At 38.9% G+C, this 27140-nt stretch overlaps 1 protein-coding gene and 1 long non-coding RNA gene across 3 annotated transcripts in view; one reads left to right on the top strand and one right to left on the bottom strand.

Moving 5' to 3' along the window:
- The first annotated feature begins 99 nt into the window (after nt 1-99).
- LOC118976275 (uncharacterized) lies at nt 100-25534 on the top strand. Its single transcript, XR_005064232.1, has 3 exons — nt 100-205; nt 10768-10901; nt 25360-25534. It is a non-coding gene; the product is annotated as an uncharacterized LOC118976275 (long non-coding RNA).
- The window catches only part of DEUP1 (deuterosome assembly protein 1), an 81576-nt gene continuing 65097 nt past the window's right edge, over nt 10662-27140 (bottom strand). For both annotated transcript variants that reach the window (XM_037030682.1, XM_037030683.1), the window contains 3 exons: nt 25321-25517; nt 16535-16649; nt 10662-10878 (listed from right to left, as the gene is read on the bottom strand). In XM_037030682.1, the coding sequence (XP_036886577.1) occupies nt 10702-10878; nt 16535-16649; nt 25321-25517 (489 nt within the window). In that variant the 3' untranslated portion in view covers nt 10662-10701. The remainder of the gene's footprint in view (nt 10879-16534; nt 16650-25320; nt 25518-27140) is intronic.

Genomic DNA, 27140 nt, shown 5'->3' with positions numbered 1-27140 from the left:
TATAATGATGGCAAATTCTCTTAGTTTTCCTTCATCTGAGAATGTCTTGACTTCCTCTTCATCCCTGACAGATAGTCTCACTGTGTCTAAAGTCTGGATTATGGTTCTTTTCTTTCATCACTCAACCATATTGTGCCATATACTTCTGGCCTCCATGGTTTCTGATGAGAAATCTGCTTTAATAAAAATTGTTGTCTCTGTATAGGTAAGGTATTGTTTCTCTCTTGCTATTTCCAAGATTTTTAAAGTTTTTAGAAGTTTGACTGTGATATATCATATGTGAATTTCCTTAGGTTTAGACTGTTTTAAATTTGCTTAGCTCTTTGGGATATTTTCAGGCATTATTTCTTTCAGTAATTTTTTAAACATATTTTATTTATTTATTTTTAGAGAGGGGTAGGGCGGGAGAGAGGGAGAGCAACATCAGTGTGTGGTTGATTCTTGTGTGCCCCCAACTGGGGACCTGGCCTCCCATACAGGCATGTGCCCTGACTGGGAATCGAACCAGTAATTTTCATTTGGCAGGCTGATGTACAATCCACAGAACCACACCAGCCAGGGCTCTTCCAATACTATTTTACCTCCGCCCTTTCTTTTCTCTTCTTCCAACACTCCAATGGCACCATTTTTAGATCCTTTGATATAGTTTCCTGCGTTCCAGAGATTCTGTTGATTTTTTCCCATTCTATCGTCTCTTGGTTATTCAGATTGGGCAGTTTCTGTTATTCACTGATCATTTTCTCAGTCCCCTTCAGACTATTGTTGAACTTATCTACTGAATTTTCATTTGATACTTCAGTTTTTAGTTCTGAGATTTCCATTTGGCTTTGTGTCTTCTATTAGTTTGCTGAAACTTTTCTGTCGTTTCATTTTTTCAGGTGTGTTTCTCATTGCTTGCTGAATCATTTTACGATGGCTACTTTTAATCCTTGTTAGATAATTCTAACATCTGTGTCATCTTAGTGTTGTCCTCTGTTGATTGTCTTCCTCATTCAACCTGAGATCTTCTATGCTCTTGGCATGACATGTGACTTTTGATTGAAGCCTGGATATTTGGGGCATTATATTAGGAGATGCTGGATCTTATTTAAGTTTTGTGTTTTTACAGGCTTAGTCTGACAAAGTCCAAGCAGGGAAATGGGGTGCAGCATCATGACTGCCAGATGGTAATTGCAGCCTGGGTTCTGGACTCAGCTCTGGTTGACACCTGAGCAGAGGGGCCTCTCATCACTGCCACGTTGGAGTGGGAGCTCCAGCTGCCCAGCAGACTTTCACTGATATCACACTGGCTGGGAGGCCAGGAGTGCCTCATGACTGCTTCCTATATGGACTCCAGTGACACTGTGACCAGAGTGGGGACCCCATTTCCACTGGGGTGAATGTGCAGCTCTCCGCTAGACCTCCACTGACACCACCACCCTAGTGGAGAGGGTGAGGGTTGACTTGATGTTGCCTTGTGAGGACTCCACACATAATTTTCACTGATAGTGCTGAGGGCGATGCCTCATTATCTGCCAGCAGGGATGAAGGTTCTGCTGCTCCACTCAGCCTCCTCTGACACCACTTCAGTGGGGAGTTTGGGCTGAGGGTGGAAATCCTGGCTGCTGTGGATGGGGGCCATGTTTTTTTCTGTGGTATTTGACTGAATTAGAGTGGTTATGGTCTAAAAGTTTTCTGCCTTTTTGTGGCTTGTCTTTTGTCTACAGAGAGCAGGCTTTGTTGGGGGCCTTTTGGTTTGCACCCACTGCCATTTCACATTGTCCCCCTTTTTTGTCTGGAATATATGAGTGTGTTCGTTCACTAGGGCTTCTGTAAAAAAGTATAACAAACTGCTTGGCTTAAATGGCAGACTCAACATTTGGGGTGCCTTACACATCTATCATAGTGTCTTCAATGAAATAAATGCATTCCTCCAAAATAAAGCTGTATGTTTGGGTCATGAAATCCTTTATTTTCTTAAGTGCATATATTTTAATATTAAAACTAGCAACTGAACTATGTGTTTATTTCCCAAGCTCTGAGACTGCTCTTGACTCATTTGTTTTTTTAAAATCATGGTATTGTGACATGATTGACATACAACAGGTGGTACATATTTATGTATACAACTTCATAAATTTGGAGGTAAATATACATTCATGAAAGTAGTACCACGATCTATGCCATAAATGTATCCATTACCCCCCAAGGTTTTCTCCCTCCCCCTTGTTTTATTGATGGTTTCAGAGCTTCATGTGCGCATATATGTGTGTACATGTATGTCTATACATATATACATGTGTGTATGTATGTGTGTATGTGCACACATGTGTGTATTTATTTTCCCAAAATTCTTGGGTGCAACTCTTGTTTATAAAAATCTTTGGTTATAAATTAAGCTTTGTATGTAGCAGACTTTATGTTTGAGGCTAAAGAGGTGTTTTAGTTTGTTTACTCATAATTTTATCTACCAAAATCATTTGAGAATGACTCATCAAATAATTTATCTCAGCCAAGAGATGCGTTTGGGATTGAAAATGGTTTTAGCTCCAACAGTACCTACTTTTGGAAGATTTTCCTCAAGCTGATGAAAATGAGAAATTTCAAAGTTGCAATATTCTTGTCTTCAGAAACAGAAAAACAGAAGAAATTATACCAAATGGGAAGAATGTTAGCTTGATTCTTTTGTATTTCATCATTTGAACACATGAAACTTTCTGATGAAGAGAGCTCTGTTGTTCACACCTCAGGTACAACAAGAAGTCTAGTTACTGTGGGCCCTTTAGCCTCATCTTTCGTAATAATATTTTTAGGCAGTTCGCTATGCCTGATAATAGACATATTGACCAAATAACATGAAAGCCTAATTCTTTATTTTGAGGGAACACACATAGAACCAAGTAAACTTTACCTCTGATGTTTCTTCCTGCCTGCGGAGCAACCTTATCATTTCTGTGTCAGTCAGGTCCCCCTTAACCAGCAGAGGTCTGGATGGCTAGTTGTCTGCTGTCCATGGCAAAGCAAGTGTGGTTAGTGTGGTTCATTCCAACCACTTAGGTCCTTGGGCATTTTGCTTTTTCCCTCTTGGCAGGCAAGACAGGAAAGGGTGTCTATTTAAATTGTTAAGTACAACCTCTGTCATTAGGTGCCTTCCCCAGACGGCGTATCTGTGAGCGCCATGCTGAGTGTTAAGGCAGTGATTCATAATGGGGCTGTAAAGGAAGCAGAACCCTGGTCTGTGGGCAGCATCAGGTTTTCAAGGAAAAGAAAAACTTGGATGGACTCAGGCATACAAAAGAGGATTGTGTTTAGTGGTGACTCTTGGAGAGTGGGAGTGGGGGTCACTTTAAAAAGCCCTGTGTCTGTTTAGAGGCAGTGTGGCCTAGTGGAAGGAGTATGGACTTCGGAGCCCCACAGACTGGCCATTTTCCACGTATCTGACCTTGTGATAAATCACTCAGTCTTTTAGGTCTCAAAATTAATTGGGCCTAAATCTTATTTCGCGGGGTTATTATAAATATTGAATTGAATTTGAAAGTCACAAATCACTGAAACTGACTAAAGAAGAAACAGAAAATGTGACTAGGCCTATAACAAGGAAAGTTTGCCATGAAGAAAAGCCTAGGCCCAGATAGTTTCACTGGTGAATTCCACCAAACATTTGAAGAAACAATTCTAATTCTTTATAAACTCTCAGAAAATGAAGGAGTAGGGGAAAGTTTCTAGTTCATTCCATGAGGTGAGAATTAACCCGGAGATCAAAGTGAGACAAAAGCATGACAAGAAAATTATAGACCACTATCCCCCATGAACATAGACATGAAGATCTTCAACAAAATATCAGTAAACCTATTGCATCAGTTGGGTACTAGCCTGTCAGGGGTGATCACTTTTTAAGTTACATAAATTTTTAACTACTGTGCTGTACAGCTAAAACTAATATAATATTGTATGTCAACTGTAATTGAAAAGAAACAAATTAATTAAAAATAAAAAGACAGTGCATCTCTTATAAACAGCAAAAAAAAGAAAAAGAAGTGAACTAAACCCAGCAACATATAAAAAGGATTATACATCATGGTCAAGTAGAATTTATCCCAAGAATATAAAATCAGTTTATACTAAAAAACAAATTAATGTATTATATATTAATAAAGAATTAAAAAACCACATGATCATCTTAGTAGATACAAAAAAGCATTAGACAAAATCTAATATCTGATCATAAAAACTCTCAATGAACTAAGCAAAGTAGATGGGAACTTACTCAGTTTGATAAACAGCATCTATAAAAACCTACAGCTAACATCTTACTCAATGGTGAAAGATGAAATCTTTCCCTTATGACTTGAAACATGTTGCTGTCACTTCTTCAATTTAACATTGCATTAGAGTTAACTAGTGCAATCAGAAAAGAAAAAGAAATAAAATAAACCCAGAATGGAAAAGAAGAAGTAAAAGCTGTCTTTATTGAGAGACAATATGATCCTGTATGTAAAAATAAAATAAAAAATAACCCTGGCTGGTGTGGCTCAGTGGATTGAGTGATGGTCTGTGAACCAAAGGATCCCTGGTTTGATTCCCAGTCAGGGCACATGCCTGGGTGGTGGGCTGAGTCCCCAGTTGGGGGCGTGGGAGAGGCAACCACACATTGATGCTTCTCTCCCTCTAAAAATAAATAAATAAAATCTTTAAAAATTTTGAGAAACACACACTATTTGAATAAATGAGCCCAACAAGGCCACAGAATACAGGAACAATATACAAACATCAATTGAATTTCTATTTATTAGCAATGAATAATATAATAATGAAATTAGAAAAACAATTTCATTCATAATAACATCAGAGAGAATAAAATACTTAGGAATAAATTTAACAAAAGAGCTGTAAGACTTACACGTTGAAAACTGTACAGTATTTCTAAGAGAAGCTAAAAAAGATCTAAATAAATAGATATTTCACGTTCAGTGATTAATTGGAAGACTCTGTATTATTAAGTGGTAACTCACCTGAAATTTGGGGAGAATTACTATTTTAATTCCTATCAAATCCCAGCAGGTTTTTTTGTTTGTTTGCAAAAATTGAGATGCTGACAAGCTAATCCTAAAACTTATGTGGAAATGCAAAGGGCCTAAAAGAGCCAAAAGGTCTTGTAAACTGGAGGATTTACACTGTCGAGCATCAAAACTTCCTCCAAAGCTACAGTAATTAAGACCCCGTGGTACTGGCACAAAGACAGACGTACAAATCAATGGAACAGAACTAAGAGTCCAGAAATAAACCCTTACATTTATGGTCAATTGATTTTTTTAAACAAAAGTACCAAGACAATTCAGTGGGGGAAAGAATAGTCTTTTCGAGAAACGATTCTCTGACAATGGCCTATTCACATGTAAAAAGATGAATCTAGGCTCTTGTACCATACAAAAAGCATAATTCAAAATGGGTCATTAACCTAGTGTAAAACCTAAAATTTTTAAACTTTCCAAAGAAAATACAGGAGAAAATATTTGTGACCTTGAGTCAGAGACAAATTTCTTACATATTATACCAAAAGCATGATCCATAAAAGAAAAAGATGATCAGTTGTACTACATCAAAATTAAAAATGTACGGCTTCAAAAGGGACCATTAAGGAAATGAAAAGTTAAGCCATAGACTGGGAGAAAATATATGCAGATCATATAACTGATAAAGACCTTATTTCAAAATGTGTAAAGAACCCTTATAACTCAACAAGAAGGAAAATTATTATCATGTAAAATGGGCTAAAGATTTGAAAAGACATTTCACCAAAAAACATATGTGAATGGTCAAAAAGCAGAAAAGAAGATGCACAACATGATCAGTCATTTGGAAAATGCAAATTAAAACCAGGATGGAATACTTCTCCACATACACTGAAATGTTATCAGCGAAAGTATAGACAATAGTAAAAATGGGAGAGGATATGGAGAAATTAGAACCCTTATACATTGACGGTGGGAATGTAAATGGTGCAGCTACCTAGGAACACAGTTTGACAGTTTCTTTTAAAAGTTAACTGTATAAGTTTACTATGTAACTCAGAAGTTCTACTCCTAGAAACCTACTAACAGAAACAAAAACACCCACACACAGACTTGAATGTAAATGTTCATAACAACTTTATTCATAACAGCTTCCAAACTGGAAACAAACGGCCATTAGCTGGTGAAATGGATAAATAAAATGTCATTTATTCATACAGCAGAATACTATTCAGCAATAAAAAGAACAAAATATTTATACGTGCTACAATGTGAACCACAAAAACACACTAAGTGAAAGAAGCCAGATGCCAAACCCCACGTATTATAAGACTCCATTTATGTGAAACATCGAGGTAAATCATAGAGACAGAAAGCAGTTTAGCAGCTGCCCGGGGCTGGGCATGGGAACGGGGAGTGACTGCAAATGGGGTCTTTCTCGGGGATGGAAACGTTCTAAAATTGAGGTGTGGCATTGGTTGCACAGCATTGTAAATTTATTAAAAGTTATAAAATTATCTTCTTAAGTGAGTGAATTTTATGGTGTGTAAATATTTCTTCATAAAGTGTTCATGATTAAACACGTTTAAATGATATGACAGTGGCTGGCACATGGTCCTCGGTAAGTGGCAGCATTATTCACTGAGGACGTGTTTCATCTTCTGAGCTTGGACCTGATGCCTCAGAGGGCAAGGACGGCAAGGAGTGCTAACAGCCAGCACTTACGGAGTAGTGAGTACTCACTGGGCTCCAGACACCTTGCTAACGGCTCTGTGTACATTACCTCCCTCAGTCCTCCCAACAGTCCTCTGACACAGGTAGTATTATTATGCTGTTCTGCCGATGAAGAAATGGAAGCTTTGTTAAGGTCATGGGGCCAAGGCATGGAGAACCCCTTGCCGCCAACTGATTTAACTTGTTCTAATGTACTGAGAGCCCTTAAGACCTAAGAATTTCTAGTCAGGTCATGGGGCCTGCCAGGTGGCTCTGAGCATCTCTTCATTCTATTCTTGGCCCTGCTGAATCTTTCCCTGTTTGAAACCTTGATACAAGTATTAGAGGTCACCTGGCCATTCAGCTGTGTGATGAGACTGTTAGTTGCCACAACAGTAATTATCTGCCTGCCTGAGACTCATGTTAATCCTTGTTATAAGACTGTGACCTCTCTTGCCCCATGGTGGAGGGTGGTGACATGAGCCACTTCTGAACATTGCCTGATTGGCTTCTGTGACTGGGGCCAAAGATTCCACCTTACTTCTGCCCTGGGTGGTCCCTGGAGGTCAGGAAAACTTTTCCCCAGGGGTTTCCCTCAGCCAGAACTCAGTAGGCCCATGGTCCATTCATTCTCTTCCTTGGGCCACAGTGCAGCCTCACTGTAGGACAAAAGAGTTTGGAATGTTTTATTGCTAAGGATTTAGCTCCTGGCAATGCTGTATTCTGTGGGGCTCCAAGGGTTGGGCAGAGTGTCAGTTGCTAGTTGGGCTTTAAGTCCTTGGGCCCAAATCCACATCACAATTTTACCACCTTGTTTTAGTCCTAGGATTCTTATGGTTTCATGGGCTCTAATCATTAAACACATGAGTCATGTTCTGTACTAGATTCCTATTAGATATTAGCTGAGGTCAAGTGTGAGTGAAAAATCTTCCCCATACCCACAAGCATTCAGACAAATTCACAGTGTAATTTTCTGCAGCTGACCATTTGATATATTTAGTATTTTGTCATTGTATCCTAAACTACCTCGAATTTCTCCTACTCTTTGTCTTTACTAAAGGCAGCCCCCATGTCTGGATTCAATCCACTGACTGATCACTAATCAATTAGCCCCCATGGCCAGGTCCTGGGCTAGGTGCACAGGGGAGGCAATGAAGCCTAGGAATACGCCTCTCTTTTAGGAGATTTCAGACTGGTTGGAGAGACAGGAAGCACATCTAGAAAGAGGAAATTTACATTCATTGAGTTAACGGGATGGGGAGGGATTAATTCCACATCACTGTTACACTGCAATAGGTTCTAGATTACCTGGGTCAGATTAATCATGGACGAGGTTTGGCAGGGACCTCAACAAACCCATCTCCAGGGCAGGCCTCTCTACCAAGGCAGTTCTGATCGCTCTCCTTGAGCGGGACCAGGTAGTCAGGGACTGGGTTGGGCTGAGTCTCAGAGCAGTTCTGTCGACAGATAATCAAGACTAACCTCTCATTTTGTTCTAATTGAAATTTTGGGGTTATCTGCGATTTTCCAGCAGCTCTCCATCCCCCTAAGTGGGCTTAATTCCCACTCCAGTTCATATGCTCCTGAATAATTGAGAAGTGAAAGTATATATCTAAGCCTTTATGAGGCAAAAGTTAACTCAAAGCTCACTTTCCCTTCGCACTGACTTCCAGTGTTCAAATGGTGTGGGCTTTCTCTTGCTTCTCTCCTATACTCCTTCCCTCACGTTTTAGCTAAATTATGTGCTAAATCAGCCTTTGTAGTATGGAGGTCATAGCTGTTGATGTGGTTTCTGCAGGAAAATGCATTCTGTGGGAATAACAGAGCAAATCAGGTTCTCCTTCAGTTCCATGGAATGAATCCCTTTGGTCTATGGAGGGGAGGCAGGGGAGTGGAGTGCAGGTGGACAGCGAGTGGGCCTTACTCCTCCTCCCCTTCCAACGTTCAACCTGAGCTGCTTCATTTTTGTCTTGGTTATATGTTGGCCTTCAGCATATGAATTCATTTGAATACCAAATCCTGTTGTTAGGTAAAAAACTATTGAAAACCACTCTTATAAGAAAGCCAGTATTCAGTGGTATCTAGTAATTTGAGATAAATTTGCTTATGAACTTGAAATAACAATCCAGAGAGGCAAATGAACTTAGTCCTGGACATCCCCTGTGTACAAGCCCTCCCGGCTCTAAGTTCTGAGAACACTGTAGCCTAGAGCTTTATTTCATCACCTGACTTTAAACCTGTGTTAATCTCCAAGAGGATAAAGGGGCATTCAGATTTTGGGTATTAGACAGGGACTAGAGGAGGGAGAGGAGGGAATTTCAGGAGAAAAGGGGAAGGATTTACATGGACAAAAACTAAGGGGGGTGGAAATGAGTGGGAAGTGGGGAGCACTGGGGAGGTGGACTGGGATGGGAGTAAAAGACAGAAAACTGTACTTGAATAATAATTAAATTAAAAATTTTTAAAAAACCAAAACAAAACAAAAAAGAAAGTTATACTATCTTTAAACTTTTGTACAAAGGTTTTAGACTTTTTAAACTTTCCCTAAATGTTCTTTTAGTATCTTCCTATCTTCTTAAAGTAACACCGAAAATGATTTTCTTTTCTTTGCATCCAGGTTAGAAATTATTAAATAATTTTAAAGGATTATGGTGTCTGTACTTTTTCTCTCATGGGGCTTTTTTTTGGTCACTAGAGGTGCTGTACTCCTCTGATGTTTTCATCATGAACTAGCTTCTGCAGATCCAGCCTGGTTCTCCACCTGCTTGCTCCTCACAGCTGGAGCCAGGAATCAGGAGCCAGGCCATTCTCTCTCCCTTGCTCACCGTGATTCTAGGAAGTTTCTCAACAGCTTCATTTCCAGGAGTAAGAACACGAGCCTTGCTGGCTTCACAGGCTTGTTCTGAAGTGAAATTAATTACAAAGCTATGTGAACTTGTTCTGCGGATATCAAGAGCTCCACAAATCTCCATGGCCAAGTTGCCCAAAGTGAATCAGCCTCTGTGTTTTTCACACGACAAGGACACTTGTTATTTAAAGGCATCTTGACTTATTCTTTAGTAATTTGAGGCTGAATTTCTTTCAAGAGAAAAAGAAACAATAAAACTGTGGGACTTACCTTGAGTAACTATGTAGGGATTTTTCCACAATCTATTTATATAAACATAATTTATAAAGAAGAATAATGGGCTATCATGTGTGTATATTTGTAACTTGACTTTATTATTTATTCCCATGCTATTACTGTTTCACACAGATCTGGCACTTAAGTCTTAAGTCCATAGAATTTTGCATTCTTTTGTTAAAAACAGAGGTTATCACAAAGGAGAAGGCAACAACAGCAATGCTTTATGTTTCTCTTCTCTTGTTTGTGTCCATGAAGTAATTGGTATTAACAGGAAAGCATTCGTATTTTGCACATATATTTTAAGTGTGTAAACAGCACAGTCCATTGTACTAAAACAGAGAGATATTGCAACAATGAATGCAGAAATAGTAAGCCTAGATTTTTTTTCTAAAAGAGATTGTAGAATGTTTACATAGCTCAAAACACTGAATATTTTTCACTTTTAAAAATCCTTGAGTTTTCAAACTAGTACAACTGAGCTGTATTTGATTCATTAATATTTGGAACATAGTGTTTCCCTTCCCTCATTTTGTGTTCTGGCAGAGGAAATGGGTTTCAGTATACATGATTCAAGTGGAAACAAACTGCATATTTAATTCTAAAATATTCACAGACTGAAAAGAAACTCTTTTGGAGTAGTGATGTTTATTTTATAGTACCTCTATAGCCAAATAATTTATTATGTTAATGCAGAAATATAAACAGCTTTCTTGAACAAAATACTTACTATTTTCTAGCTGCCTTACAGAAATGATTTACTCAAGAAAACAGAACCAAATTTCTCAGTGTCATTAATCAGCTTTGTAAATATTTTGCCAGAGCTTTTTCCCCCCTTGGGATAGGGGAAACAAATAAAAAAAGTTTAAAAGCTCATATGTGCCTATTTTGTTTTAGCTTGGTGTATTTATTAAGGGTAAATTCTGTATGTCTTTGGAGTTCATCAATATGTGTGTTCAGAAGTTTCTCCAGTTCCTTTGCGCGCCTCTCTTCCTCCAGAAGGAAATGCTGTGCAGCCAAGGAAGCTGGGAAGGACACGTCTGGGGGGGACTGAGGAGAGAAAGAGAAGTTAGGTGAGGAACACAAAGCTTTTTTAAACCTTCATGTTTCTAGGCATTCCTCATCCCTGATATACTGTCAAGTACTGCAACCCTTAAGGAAAGAACGAACCTCAAGCTGAATTCCCTCTACTAGTGCGACGCAGCCTCTAAGGAAATCCTCAAGGAACTGAAACAGCACAGCTCCGTTACATCAAAAAGCTCTAGAACTGATTATTACAGGGGCCAAACGCATAGGCAGGGATAACACAAGGACCATGAAAGCTACCGAAAACATACTCCACCAATTTGCAAAGCCAGTGATTTTCATTTGCAAATAGGCAACTCTGACACGCTAAAGTAAAGATTATAGTAGAATAGAGCAAAGAACGTTTATATAGGAAAAAATCAAGATTGGCTGTGAAAGGGGGCTAATTGCTGCTTGGAGTTAGGTGGGTGAGGAGGGCTGGCAGTGTGATCTCAGGGGGAGGAGTGATCTCTAAGTGAAGAGGCCCCTATGCTGGGAGGGATCTTGCTTGTCCAATTATTGCTGAGAGATCCTCAGTGAGGAGTGCCCAGTTCGACCCTTCACGTGATGAGGAAGTGCTCATTTAACTGACCTACTTTTCAGTGCTTACTTTTACACACACGCACACACAATCTGTGGCTGAGAATAACAGGGAATATTAGATAATTTTATAGCACTTCACTCAAAATGATATTTAAGTAAATTTAAAAATGTAAGTTGGGGAAATTTGTACTTAAATTTCCTAGTTCTATGGTCCCTAGACACTTCTTCAATTTTTGTTCTTTTAGGAAGAATGGGTTTGAAGAGTCAACAATTTGTATGCAGGTGAGCTTTGTTACAGGGGGTCTAGTTCACAAGTCTGGCCTCTGCCAGAAGGGTATGGATCACGGCAGATGATGGCGGAGTGCTGCAGACTCGCACAAGCAGTAGCCCCAGCTGGCACTGCTGTGCCAACTACGGCATCTTTTCTAAAGTAGAATATCACAGCTGTGGGTACATGGAGTGCTGCCGTTGGTCTGGCAAAGGCGCTCTTTTTAATACCGAGTAAGGAGCAGGGCGGAAGCCGTTAGCATTAACATGAGTAGACGAGAGTGCGTTCCATGTTTTTTGTCCCACATCGTGTCATGTTAACAATGCTGTCACAATAAATTCTGAAGGAGCCTGGGTCATCTGGATATGCCAAGGACTCCAAACTACAGCACTTCAATCATATATTAACAATAACATCACACTAAGACCTGATGAACAAGAAGTGGCAAGACATGTGCTCCAGAGAGTGAAAGACAAAACCCATCAGCGATTCAGGGACTTGACAGAGTGTGTTCAGGCGCCAGTGATGTGGACCATGTCAACATGATCTCCTCTTACACACAAATTAATGCACCTTGCATTTCTTATCACTATGAAAGAAGCATAAAACTTGATAGGTCTCTTTAGGCTTCAGGTTTTGGAGGTAGCGTGTTCTACTTTTGGGTGGAATAATCTGACTCATTTATTGGGGGACACAAACTGCTTTTTTTGTTGTTGGTGGTGGTTGTTTGTTTTTTAGCAGGGCCCAGAGAAAGAAAGGGTTCTGCAGTGGGGTGGGAAAGGGGTACAAGCGGTCCTGCTACCTGGGCCAAATGACTTACTAGAATAATCTTTGGCAGAGAAAGATGCCATGTGGAGCTTCTAGCAAGTCTCAGTTGGAAAGTTTCATTGCAGACCCTTAAACTTCTGAAGCAAGACCACACCATCTATAGCAGAAAATGGTATCCTGTTTGCAGAACAGTTCCTGTCATGCTCCTGAGTCCCAGTTGGGACAGCATTTCAGAAAATGGACAGGGTGACTTGATCTAGCCTCTGTCCTTGGCCATGTCAGTGGACATTTTGCACGGGCCCAATGGGCAGTCTTTCTCTCACCAAAGTTAATCTAGCTACTATTCCCATTGAATGTATAATCTGCCTGTGGTAAAGACCAAGGCCATCCCTCAAGGAGACCCACCAGTCTTGTCTCTTGGTGGTAATTAGATTACATGAGGTCCTTTCCATCTTGGAAAGGGCAATGTTTTATCCCTATCAGAATTGACATGTATTCTGCCTTTCCTGCCTTGGCCAACAGCACTATTGCTCACAGAGTGACTGATACACTGACATGAGACCATAATTGATACTAAAGGAACCTATTTTCCAGCACAGGAGTAGGGGCATGACCATGGTATCCACGGGTCATACCACATATAGCATCATCCAGAGGATGCTATCCCAGTAGGCTTTCTGAAAGCACAGATGAGGTATCAGCTTGGAAATTATATCCTGCGAGGACAGGGTGCCATCCTTCAGGATATGGTAGACTCTACACCAATTGCTGCTATCTGCCACTGTGTTTCTGATACATGGAATACATGGATTGTGGAATACATGGATCTGGGAACACAAGGGAGGATGGAGGAATGGCTCGACTCTCTAGCACTTCCATTGACCAATTTAGAGAATTTGTGCCTTCTGTCTCTGTACTTTTGGGCTTTGTTGGTCTACAGGTCAAGGGTCTAGAGGGAGAATGCTTCCACCAGGAACCTGTAAGAGTCTCAGCAAATTTAAAGCTCTGACTGGCACCCAGTCGCTTTGGGCTTCTCATGCTGACAGATCAGAGGCACAGAAATGAGGTTCTATACCAGCAGAGGCAACCAACCTTAATCATCACTAAGAGGTAAGACTACTACTACATAATGGAGACAGTGAGAAATATGTTTGGTACTTATTACTTACTCAGACAATCCACTGAGGTGGTCTTTTGGCACTCTTATGCCTACTTTTAACTGTAAATAGCAAACCACATCCTGATAAGGGTATGGGAACCAAGGGCTCACCCCACAAGGCAAGCCACCTGGACTGACAGAAGTGCCAGCTGAGGGGGAAGGGAATCTAGAATAGGTGAAGAGATGGTGAATATCAGTTAAGCCCTTGAGACCAACTACAGCATCAAGGGATATACCACTAACCCTCCTCTTATAAGTATTCCCAGAAATTTTGACCAGCCAGAATCTTGGAGAAGCTATGCCTGAAAGCAATGAACAAGATGAAAAGAATATAGATCTGAGTGATTCAAAAGGAGGACTATAGTGAATGCTGCTGGATCCCCTTCACCAGACTGGTGCATCTATCCTGCAGCAGCTGTGAGTGTCGGCTACTAATAGCTCACAGCTGGCCAATTCTCTGGAGACCTGCCCTCAGCTGAACAGAGCCTCTTGTTGCATCTGAGAAGTTGCAATCCCTCCTTCAGCCTGTTTCCTCTCAGAGGCAAGACTGACAGACACAGGTACACAAAACACCAGACTTCTCAATAAATCCTCTCACAAGAGTCTCCACCTCAGATCCCAGGGAACCTGACTGACCTCAGACAGATTCTGGCTTGAGTAACTGGGTGACATCAATGCCATTTATTGAGAAATAAAAACAGCAAAGGGAGCTCAGTAAGGGTAAGGTCTTATTTATTTTTGATTCCCTCAGGTTCTAGCCCACATTCTGAATATTTAATTAACTTGTGAACAAAAAATGCATTAGATTTTGGATAAAGCTGAGCTAGAGGTGATTTGGGGCTCAGACTGTTAAGTAGAGAGTGAGGTATGTCAGTCCAGATTTCAGAAGATAGGTCTAGATCAGGGATACACATTTGGAAATTATAATGAGTAAAGCCATAAGTACAACTGAAGTCATCCAAGATATGCAAATAGAAGAAGTTAAAAAATAGAATCCTGGGGAACATTTCATTTCAGGCACTCACTCCCATGGTCGTGTTCTTAACATTGCCATCAATGATAACTGCATTATTTACTAATCCGTATTTTAAGCAAAGTGCATGTTATCCTTCTGGCTTACTTAGTTTAGCCTACAACAAACCTCATGCACAATGGTGAAGTACTGGAGACTTTCCCTCTGCAATTGAGAGAAGGATGATGGCAACACCAGTGTCACTGCTCAGCGGTAACTGTAGTGTCTTGGTCAGTACAACAATGCAAGAATAAAAAAGGTGAAAAGATTTGAAAGTACAAAAGCAAATTGCTATTATTTTGATTTTGAATACAGAAACATTCAAAAGAATCTTCAGGACTGGAATATATGTGCAAGTTCAAGTGAGTATTTCCATGGGGAAAAAGGATTGAGAATCCTACCTAATACCATATACAAAAAATTAATTCCAGATGTAGATGTAAATATGAAAAGTAAACAGCCAAAGTCTCCAGAAGAAAATACAGGATAATATTTTTATAACTCTGGGATACGCAAACGTTTAAGTAGGACACCTAAAATATTAACCATAAAGGAAAAGATTTTGTAAGTTTGAATATATTAAAATTGAGAACTGTGGTCATCAAAAGATACCATTAAGTGAAGAGGCAAGTAAGAGTGGAAGGAGAAATCTGCATTCTATATAACCGGCAGGTTTATATCCCAAATATATAAAGAACTTGTACAAACTAATAAGAATAAAGACAATCCAATAGAAACTTAGGCAAGAAAATTGAACAGACACGTTACAGTAGAGTACCAAAGTAGCCAATAAATGTACGAAAAGATGCTCAACCTCATTAGTCACCAGAGAAATAAGAATTAAAACTGTAATTAAGATGTAACTAATTATTGACCATACAAGTTAAATTTAAAAGACCAATCACTACTAAGTGTTGAAAAATATAGAACAAAGAAAACACACATTTCCTGTTGGGCTGTTAATTGGCTCACACAGTTGGGAAAGCAGCTTGGCAGAACCTCCTAATGCAGACCTTATACATATCCTATTGCATAGCAATTCCACTCTCAGGTGTATACCCAATGGAAATTATACACATGTGCACCAAGAGACACATACAATGTTTTTAGCAGCATTATTGGTAATGGCCCCAAACAGGATATAAATGTCTGTCAACAGTAGAATGGTAAAACTGTATTATCACTCCATGTAGTACTTATACATCATGGAACACCATGGAGAAACAAAAATGGATAAACAACAGCTGTGTAAAACAATATGGATGATGAATCTCATCAACAGTGATGAGCAAACACAGCTGAAACAAAAGAACACCCAGAGTATGATACTATTTATACAAAATTTACAAATGGCTACAACGCATTTATGATGTTACAAGTCAGGATAGTGGTTACCTTGGGAGCGAGTGGAAGGAGTGACGGAAGGGGATGTGAGGGGAGTTCTGGAGTGCTGCAGCTGTTCCATGGATTACCTGGGTGGTAGTTGCATTGATGTGTTCCCTTCATGGTAATTCACCAAACTGTCCAGTTCTGATTTGTGTGCAAGGACTTGTATGCATGTCAGAGCAATAGAAAAGGTTTTCTAAAACAGGCACAAAACATCATCCATAGTTCTTTAAAATACAGAGATCCTTGTGGGCTTATGGAATGTCCAGGAGTGAGACCCAAGCACGTGCACTTTTAAAAAGTCAGTGGAATTCTGGCCTGCGCTAGAGGTGAATAACCTTGACTGAAAAACTTCATGACACATTATGGATCTCTTTTCCTTCTGTAGATAAGCATGGCCAAATGACTCAAGCACCCACATTTTTCTTTAACAACTATGTCTACATCAGTATATTGGTATCTGTGTAATAGTAATCACCTCCAAAGAAAAAATTCGGCAACTCACCAGCGGGAATACTTCTTCATCGCTAACCAGAGGACTTGTCATTTCTTTCATTTGAAGTGGCAAAGGTGGCACTGGAGGCGTTGTGCTCCCCCTTGGCTCACAGTCTTGGCTGGGGCTAAAAGACAGGGAGTGGTTGTCAGCGTTGCTACCCAGGACACCTGTTCATTTATGTGGCTAAGGATTTTAACTTCTCGGATGTCTAACTGAGGAAAACACATCAAATTTGGGGGCTTCTTCTCTAGATATCTCTTTGATAAAAAGGTGAAGGGATTAAGCAAAACCAAAACCAAAAAAAACACTCATAGATGCAGACATTATGGTGATTACCAGAGGGAAACAGGTCGGGGAGGAGTAGGAAAGGGTGTAGGTGGGCATAAGTGGTGATGGAAGGAGACTTGACTTGGTGTGGTGAACACACAGTACAACATACAGATGATGTATTGTAGAATTGTACACTTGAAATTTATACAATTTTATGAACCAGTGTCATTCCAATAAATTAAAAAAGAACTCCCAACCTGGAGTAGACAGTAGCAATGGGAGACATATAGGGCTATGGAAGAGGTTTGGAACTGGAGGGAGGGGCGACAAAGGTAGGGAGACAGACAGCAAGCAATGGCAGATAGAAGGGGAGGGGCTGCCAAGATAGGGGGCTCAGTACAAATAAACAAACAAGTAAGGGCAATAAAAAATTTTTCAATGAAAAGATATTTGTTTAAAATAATTTCTACTCTACTTAAAAGACTTAGAATGATTAATAATAAAGCAGAAAACTTTGTACTGTAATCGTTAAAAATGTTCTGCTATCCTTGTGACTTATATTGATCCCCTCTCTGTTTTACTTTAAAAAAAATTATTTATTTATTTTAGAGAGAAGGGAAGGAGAAAGAGTGGGAGAGCAACATCATTGTGTGGTTGCCTCTCATGTGTCCCCTGGACCTGGCCTGTAACCCAGGCATGTGCCCTGACTGAGAATCGAAGCAGCGACCCTTTGCTTCACAGGCCTGTGCTCAATCCACTGAGATACACCAGCCAGGGCTTGTTTTACTTTTGTATCTCCGCCATTTAAATAAATAACACGAAACCGGTTTGAGAGAAATCTTAAAACAGTGAACAATGCTGCCTTCACAGTTCTGAATAGATACTTGTTTTCTCTTTTTCTATTTCACTTAACCTCAATGTCTTTCTTAACAGAATTATACTTTTAAAAAATTCTAGAACAAGTGTTTGTATAATAATAACTCTCATTCCTATAGAAATTAATAATTTATAAGGCTTTGAATTTCCATCATCTCCTAACCTCCTCCACACTGTCTGTTGACTTTGACCAGGTGACTTTATCTTTCTGTCTCTTGAGTGTTTTCATGTGTAAAGAAGGCTGTATGGGAACTGAACTCCACAACTCGTATGAAAGGCACGGTGCATAATTTGCTGTTTGTGCTAAATATAGGGTAGAAACCAGACTGAATAAAATGCCAGTGAGGTTTTAAATTTTGGCATGCTGACTAAAAAAAATGAGTGATAAAACCAAGAAACAAAGTGATTGGCCCTAAAATTGTACCCAGAAAGTCCCAACTGTATGGGCTGTGTGGGTCTAAATATTTTTTGAGCATTAAACCATGATAATGGGGTTTAAATTTAATAAAAATCATCAAAGACCATGGAAACATAAAAATCTCTTTAATTTAAAATTATTTATTTTTACTTCTCATTCAAACTCTCTGCAGGTATTGATTAACCATTTTCAAAGTCTTCATATTTTAATCTTACACAGTTCAAAAAATTTACATTATTTTTCTCTTTTTATCCAAAGACTATCTACACATACTTGTTTCTCATTATGCAAAGATTTTCTAAGTTATGCATATAAACAGCAATAAAAGTTAAGTGAGGCATCTGTAAATTAGTCCACAAAAACAAATGTGATGTGTTCCATTTTTACTTATCTTGAAATATATCTTTTTTTGAATTCATTCTCCTGAACCATAATTACCATGGAAACAAAACAACAAATTAAGCTGAAATAACATGGTTTGTGATGTGCACAATCAGATGAAACATCCCCAATCAAACACAATTACAATAATTGCATAGTATGCCTATCTATGTAGAATTTTCTGTTGAAACTTTTAATTTAAGCGAGGCTACCATCTATACTTCAAAGCACAGTGGCAAAAGTAAGATAATTATAGAAGTGATTCAAGAAATATGTGTATCTTTCTGTAATCTCAAGTATGCAGAGATTTCAGAAAAAGTATTTTTTCTTCTAAATTATCTAAATAATTATCTCAATTACCCATTTTCCTTTGGATGTAGAGATATAGTTTTATGGCGTTATTTACTAAAATTTATATAAGAACATTCTTTTTATGGTAAGATCAAAAAAGCGTAGAGACTGAAAGGAAAGACTGCATTATGAAGTAAAGTACTTTTGCTTTAAGTCATCTTTATATCTGACACATCCTTCTTCTAGGATATAGCTATTCACATACTTCATAAAACCACCTTGCATAAAATGCTAAGTATATCAATTTAAAAGCCATCTGAAAAATTATTTCAGATGGCTTTTAATATCCCCTCATTAGCTAGTCTGTTCAGTTATCTTTTCCATGGGCACTATTCCAAGGCCTCTGTCTATTTTTGCTGGCAGGGCAGGATCTGATCACTCTGTTGGGGAGAACTATACCCACTTGAGATTTGAGTCGACTCTTGGCACAGTTTTCAGAGTGGTCTGACTGTCATCCATCCAGTCCTGGCCCTCCACTAATTCTCCCCACACTGCAGGACAGGGTCCTCAGCAAGGAGCAGGATCCTTTCCCAACTATGCTAATTTACTTGCTTCTGGCCTCACTTTCCAGCATTCCACATAATGCTCCCAGTTCTATAGACTCATTATCTCCTGGCCTAATTGTTCAGCCTGCTGTTTTGCTCCTTATGAGTAACAGCATGGTGCAAATTTTCTCAACTTACTTTACTTCTTAGTTGACTTCTTGATAAGGGATCCTGTGAGAGTGATTATGACAAACTTGCTGAGTACGTGTTTTTTTAATATTTATTGAAGAAACAGATAGACTAGACTTTTATTATACTAGACTTGAAGCAATTTTAATGATTAATTTTGTGATTATTAAAACTGTTCCAGTACATCAAAAAACTTTTAAAACCACAAATTAACTTTTAAGTATTTATCTTAAGTAGAGACAAAACTCCATTTATTATAGCATGTATTTGTCATTAAAATTGGTTATATATTACTAGCTGTGGATACCATTACTCCAAATTAGTTTGCAAATTATCCTAAACTTCAAAACTCTTAACTATTAAAAACATTAAAAATATTCAATGCATTCTTACCCAATTCAATTACATTTCATTTATATTTTTGCTAAAATGCCAAATTACTGTGTTATTAGTGAGGAAATCCTTTGGTATATCCTTAAATGCTTCACATTTTAAGTCAATGAGCATTAAAAAAATAACTTCAAACAGGAGTGAAAAACAACAAAAACTGACTTGCTTCTGAGAAAATCAAAGATCATTTTAATAATGTATTACACAAATCATGTTTATTTGTTTTTTAATGCTTGATGGCTTCCTTTACTTTTTTAAATTGCATTTTATTGATTATGCTATTACAGTTGCCCCAATTTTTCCACTTTTGCCCCCCTCCACCTAGCATCCCCCACTCCCTTAGGCAATCCCCCCACCATTATTTGTGTCCATGGGCCATGTGTATAGGTTCTTTGACTACTCCATTCCCTGTACTGTACTTTATATCCCCATGGCTATTCTGTAACTACCTATTTGTACTTCTTAATCCCCTCACCTTTTCACCCATTCCCCACACCCCCTCCCACCTGGAAACCATAAAAATGCTCTCTACATCCATGATTCTGTCCCTGTTCTTCTTGTTTGCTTAGTTTGTGGAGTTTTTTAGATTTAATTGTTGATAGATATGTATTTATTGCCATTTTATTGTTCCTACTTTTGACCTTCCTCTTTTTCTTAAATGATTCCTTTTAAAATTTCATATAATAATGGTTTGGTGATGGTGAACTCTTTTAGTTTTTTCTTGTCTGAGAATCTCTTTGTCTACCCTTTGATTCTAAATGATATCTTTGCTGTGTAGAGCAATCTTGGCTGTACCTCCTCAATTTTCGTGACTTCAAATATTTCTTGCCAATCCCTTCTAGCCTGCAAAGTTTATTTTGAGAAAGCAGCTGACAGTCTAATGGGAACTACCCATAAGACTGTAAGTAACTAACTGCTTTTTTCTTGTTGCTTTTAAGATTCTTATCTTTAATCTTTGGCGTGTTAATTATGATGTATCTTGGAGTGGGCCTCTTTGCATCCATCTTGTTTGAGACTCTCTCTGCTTTCTGGAGTTGCATGACTATATCTTCTACCAAATTAGGGAAGATTTCTTTCATTATCTTTTCAAATAGATTCCCAATTTCTGGCTCTTTCCTTTCTCCTTCTGGTAACCTTATTATGTGAATGCTGGACTTCTTGAAGTTGTTCCAGAGGCTGCTTATACTATCTTCATGTTCTTGGATTCTTTTTCCTTCTTGCTCTGGTTGGTTGTTTTTTGCTTCCTTATGTTCCAAATCATTGGTTTGATTCTCAGCTTCATCCACTCGACTGTTTTTTCCCCTGTGAATTTTTCTTTATTTTAATTAGTGTATCCTTTGTTTCTGACTGGATCTCTTTTTATGCTGTTGAGTTCCTCACTACATTGAGCATCCTTATAACCAGTGTTTTGAACTCTGCATCTGGTGGATTGCTTATCGCCATTTTATTTAGCTATTTTTTCTGGAGTTTTTATCAATGCTTTCATTTGGGCTATGTTTCTTTGTCTTCTCATTTTGGCAGCCCCTCTGTGTTTGTTTCTATGTATTAGGCAGAGCTGCTTTAACTCTGTGTCTTGGTAGTGTGGCCTAATGTAGTAGGTGTCCTGTAGGGTCCAGTGGCACATCCTCCCCTATCACCCAAGCTGGGTACTCAAAGTGCAGCTTCTGTGGTGGTGAGTACACCTTCCTCTTGTAGTTGAGCATTGTTGGCTGGTGAATGGGAGGGATTTACTCAGACCAGTCAGCTACAAGGACTGGCTGTGACCATAGGCCACCAACCCCTGCCCTCTGTGGAGGATCAGCTATGCAGGGGCAGGGTGGTGGTGCTCTGATATGGTCTGTAGCTGTCCACTGGGTGCACAGGCTCTCGGGTTTCCCCTGTTGTGCAAGCCATATTCAGCCTCTAACTATGTGTTGCTTGGGGCCACCCTGCATGAGCTACAAAGCAGTCTCCAGATGGCTGCTACCTCTGCTAGGCTTGTAGGCTCCTGGGTGAAGCCAAACTGTGATCCAAAGCTGGCTGCTGGAGCCACTTAGCCAGATGAGTCAAGATCAGCCACTCATATGGAAAAGTCACTGTTTACAGCTAAGTGGCAGTTCAGTTGGGTGGGGCAGAGCCTCTGGGTATCTTGAGGGCGGGACAAACAGTATTAGCCAGGTTGCTGGAGTTTTAGATGTGGCTAACAACCCACATCTAACAACCCACCCACCAACCCGAGGCTCTGTGAGGGGAGGGCTCAGAAAAGGTACAATGGCCTTTGCCCTCATTTCTGTCTGGTAGAAAGCTGTCCCCCAGTGCTGCATTGATGCCAGAAACTTCACTTCCTCCTTGTATGCCATTGGTACCTTTCAAGCTGCTATCCTGGTGCTAGAGCTCAGAGTGAATAAGTCTGAGTATATACATGTGCGGGTTCTTTAAGAAGAACTGCTTGGCACACTAGAAGTTTCTTCCACTGACTCAATCCCCACCATTTTTTTTTTCCAGCCAGAAGTTATGGGGACTTATCTTCCTGGCTTGAAATCCTGAGCTGGGGGGCCCCAGTGTGGTGGTGGGACTCTTCACTCCCAAGGTTCCCCTCCCGAATTTTTATCCACCATATGTGGTTGTGGGACCAGCCCATTCTGCATCTCTACATCTCTGCCCCTCCTATGAGTTTGGGTGGATGTGGTCTCTTTAATTTCTGTAGTTGTCAGATTTCCATTCAACTTAATTTCTGATGGTTCTGAGTGATGGTTGTTCTATAGTTTAGTTGCAATTTTGAAGTGGTTGTGTGAGGAGGCAAGCCTTGTTTATCTACACCTCCATCCTGACCAGGAGAGATACAAATTGTGTTTAATTAAAAGCAAGACCCAGCTAAAGATTAGATTACAGGCTTTAACATTTTGTGGCACATTATCTTCCTGTATTTTTAACGCAACTCTTCTTCTCTTCTCAAATAGTTTAATAAGACCTTTTTACATTAGCGACTGATATGTAGATATAACATGTATTTTTGGATTATTTATGTCTAACCAATATATATGTAGCTTTCACTATTTGGCTTTGCTGAGCTGTGTTGTGAGGAAAAAAGAATATTTCACTCTTCACTTGCTAAACTTAATGGCTATGTACTTTACAGTTCTCTGTGGTGAATTCACAGTGCCCTTGCATCTCAACAACTCTTTCCCCACAGTGGCTTTTACAGAGCAATAATTTATTCAGAACACTTGAAACGCTGTTTCTCTGAAAAACCAGGTCACTGGGGAACACTGAAATCAGACAAGGCATTAAAACAAATTTAATGGAACCTCCAGCAAACAAGAGTGGCAGGACACAGGTTTGCAGCAGGAACACTAGTCCACACTGCTTGTTAAGATGGTCTCCTGCTGAGCGTTTCCCCTCCTTTGCTGCATTCTGGGTCCCTGGCTACCTTGTTTTTGTCAGGCATTTCTGACACATTTTGTACTTCCTGACAAAGGGAGAAACGGGGGCAATCTGAACAATACAATTCTTTAATAAAAATAAAAGGCAGGATAACTGTGTTTTGCTTAAATAACAACATCTGGTTGCCTTCATCTAAGGCTTTCAAAGTTATTTCCAATAAGCAGGGATAAAAATTAAGGTTCTGTACCTAGTGGGTGCTCTATACAGATAGAAGACTAACATTCCTAGGAAGACCCTTTGTAATATCTTTAGGGGCCTCCCTTTCTCTTACAATGAAAACACTATAGCCACGGGGTCGCAATTTGGCCCATGGAGAAATGAATCCACAGAGTAGTGAAACCTTTGTAAAGGGTTTACTCTATATTAGAAAATATATTCTTACATCTAAATCAAGATTAGACCCCTTTAGAAAGATTTTCAGTTATAGTGGCCAGTTAACATGGGCACATTCACCAGAGAACTGGCCCATGGCTTTCTCAGTGACCTCTTCCATCCTCCCATACTGCTTCCCCCCACCCTCAGTGCACCACAGCACCCCACCACCAGTGGTTTTTGGGGGTAGCAACTAGTCTTCCCTCATCTCCTTCTTTAACCACTTGAAGAGGGGTAATTAATTTAGCACTTGTGAGTGGCTGCTGTTTCTTGCATCAGATTGGGATATACCCAAATACATACAGGGCTGGAAGTGGTGAAAGTAGGAGAGCTATAACTACACCCACTAGAATGCTGAAAAGGTGTGTTTTTTAAGTCTGTCCCTTGGATTTTTGGATTTATGTACCTGAAAACTGGGCATGCTTATTTACAAGGATGAGCTTGGCATGACCCCTCCCTCATAGGACTATTGTTGAGGAAATGTCAGATTCAGCCACTCATATATCCATCAAAACATACTTTTTAGGCATGTGAGTTGTGGCAGAAGTATTAATACTATAACAAACACTAACAATTTTGTTAGTAATAATAATAATAATGATGGCTAAAATCTATGGAACTGCTCTAGTTGTTTCACATGAAACTATATTTTCTCCTATAATCCTCACAAAAACCTTATAAGTATCATCCTTATGTGTCAGATGGGAAACTGAGGTTTACAAAGGTTAGGTAAATTTCCTAAGAATATAAATATTATTTTGTATGAAAACAGCATTTTCATGCTAAGTATGCTAAGCTTTTGAGCAAAAGTTGTATTGAAGTTGGGTCTGGACCTATTAATTCACCATTTCTCAGCACCATGGAATGTGAATAAATCTGTTTACACAACATTTCCCTTCTTGAAAACCCACAATGTACATCAGCAAAATAATGACTGAGAGATCCTGTAGAAAAGAAACTTGTTTATTTTACTGAGCATTTTCTAAGTTTAGAAAAACACTGAAAGCCTCCAGAGAAGGTTTTGACTCCATAAGTATTTTATTAAAGTTGAATAAATTAGTCTAATTTGGTGGTTATGTTTACTTAAATTTTGAACTAAGACATTTTTAAAGAACATGGGGATAATTTAGACAGCAGATAATGATTTTTTTCCATATGCTTCTCTTCGCTCAGAGAAAACCTTTCTTACAATCCATTCTTCCCCTCAGAATACCCAGTGGTGTTTTGCTGATGCTGGTGTCAATACAAAGTGTACTGCAGTTAAGTCAGAAGTGGGCATGGAGTTCCTATATTTTCTATTTTGTTTGAATAATATATGTATCATTAAAATCTAGTTTTTCTACTCCTATGACATAAAAAGTAAGATCATATATTTGTACACTTTGTACACCACGTTAGCTACTAAGAAGTCTGAAGTGATTAAAATTTGCTGTAACACTCTACCCATTTCACTAGCATGTTTTGAAAGCTATTAACAACACAGAATTTCATAGAAAACAATATATCTATACTACTCTATTAGCACTATAAAATAAAATTTAAACAGAAGACAAAATGTGTAGTTATAATTTGAATTGTTTAAAAATTAATTTCAATTAAGTGTTTACATATTTATATCCTTATATAATGGCATCACATACCTGCGTTCATTTTTTTCCATTTTTATTTTGTTTTGATAGGCATACTGTCCTGGTTCTTCGTAGGTTTTGTGATTACCCCATGCTGATTTTCCATTGGCATGAAGTTTTGCAAGATCACTTCGGAGCCTTTCATTTTCATACTCCAATTTGTTAACAGATATGTGCCTTGAGTGTTCCCTGTTAGTGCAGTCCATGCTCTGGAGAATAAAATACACCATCACTGAAAATTTGTTCCTCGTAAGTGACGCATATTTTCTGTGCCTCTGGATCCCTGTCTTGGAAAGGCCCTTTCATTTGCATCAACTGACGTGGCTCTATTCTTATGTATCTTCTAAATGCCATTTCCCACCCTCACCTCCTCAGGACACTGATACTCAGTGACAGCTGCTGCCGAACACACTGCAATGTAAGCAATGCAAGCAATGCATACACTGTTGCTCATGTTCCATACAGAAAAAGGCTCATGTGTACCCAGCATTTTCTGTATAACCAACTCTAGAACTTGGTTATATTGAAGAGTTTGGAGTTTATAGGGCATGCCTTCTAGTATTAATAATGGAACCAGAATTAACATAGGTTTCAATTTGAAATACTTTTTTTCTGATTGAAATAATACATGTCATTATGGAAAATCCTGTATTGATGCTCCACTGTTGGTGATATGACCAATTCTATACTAAGTCCATACCTTCTGGACCATCCTCAAACAATGGTCTAACAGTTGAGACTGTGCTAGTTTTGAGCAACATAGTTTCATGATAAAATTTTACTAACTGGTATGGACCACCTAATTTTAATACGTCTCCAGAAGAGAATAAGAAACACATTTAAAGCACAAAATGAGAGGCTTAGAGCAAGAATTAAAGATTTCTGGTGCTTTTTTTAGTTAAATGCTATACGACGTTTCCTAGGGAGAGTTTCAACTTCTCACAACGTTTTAACAAAACCTATATTCTCGCATGAAGATGCTTTAAGTGACTCTGCATGGTCCTTTGCAGTCCTATGATTTGAATATTTATGAATTGTGTAGTTGTTGATGGAACGACAGTTCTCTACTGTCAGAAGGATAATACATAAAGTTTAGCACAAAAAAGCATACTGTGTATGAAATATCTTTTCTGAAGACCCAAATTTCTATGGTTAAAAAGCCTGTAAGACCATAGATGAGTATGGCCAAGAACTTCCATTGTAAAGTTTCTAAATTTAAGGTGTTCAGTGTCATTTCAGGGCATTACATCGTAGTGATTAAAATTCAATACACCTTAGGCATTCAAACATTTACTTATTTGTTTTACTTTTTCTTTCAAAGGATAAGTCTTCATACTACATTGTTCACTGCCCAATGTATTACAGAAGTTTATAAATCTTTAGAAAGATCTCACTTTTGAATAAAAGACTTCAGGAGGGCAAACTTCCTCAAAATAACACAGGAAGGGTTATATGCCTATATGTCTCTTGACTATAGTGCCCTCTGGAAAAGAAGGACCATCGAAGGTATTTCTCCACTTTTTAAGTCCCTGGCTGTATGTGGTATGTCTCAACAGTTGCTCGTCTGAGATACGCTAGTGCGGATAAGAGTAATCTGGGTCTGCTTTAAGAGAAAAAAGATTGCTTGTTCTAAAATTAGATCTTTGATACATATAAAGGGGGCAGAGTTTTATAAAAGTTTGCCCTTCTTAGGAAAATACTCATATGAGCAGATTGGTTGGAAAAGTTCATGGATTTGTGTAATTGTACTCCCCCAAAGATTTCTGCTGTTTGTTCCAAATGTATAATTTCTTGGTAGTCTGCTGCGCAATTACATTTCACTCAAACTTTTT

This window comes from Sturnira hondurensis, unplaced genomic scaffold (assembly GCF_014824575.4).
Source record: "Sturnira hondurensis isolate 20B ecotype Veracruz unplaced genomic scaffold, ASM1482457v3 Scaffold0020879, whole genome shotgun sequence".
NCBI classification, from domain to species: domain Eukaryota; kingdom Metazoa; phylum Chordata; class Mammalia; order Chiroptera; family Phyllostomidae; genus Sturnira; species Sturnira hondurensis.
This window is presented reverse-complemented; position numbering and strand designations above follow the sequence as displayed.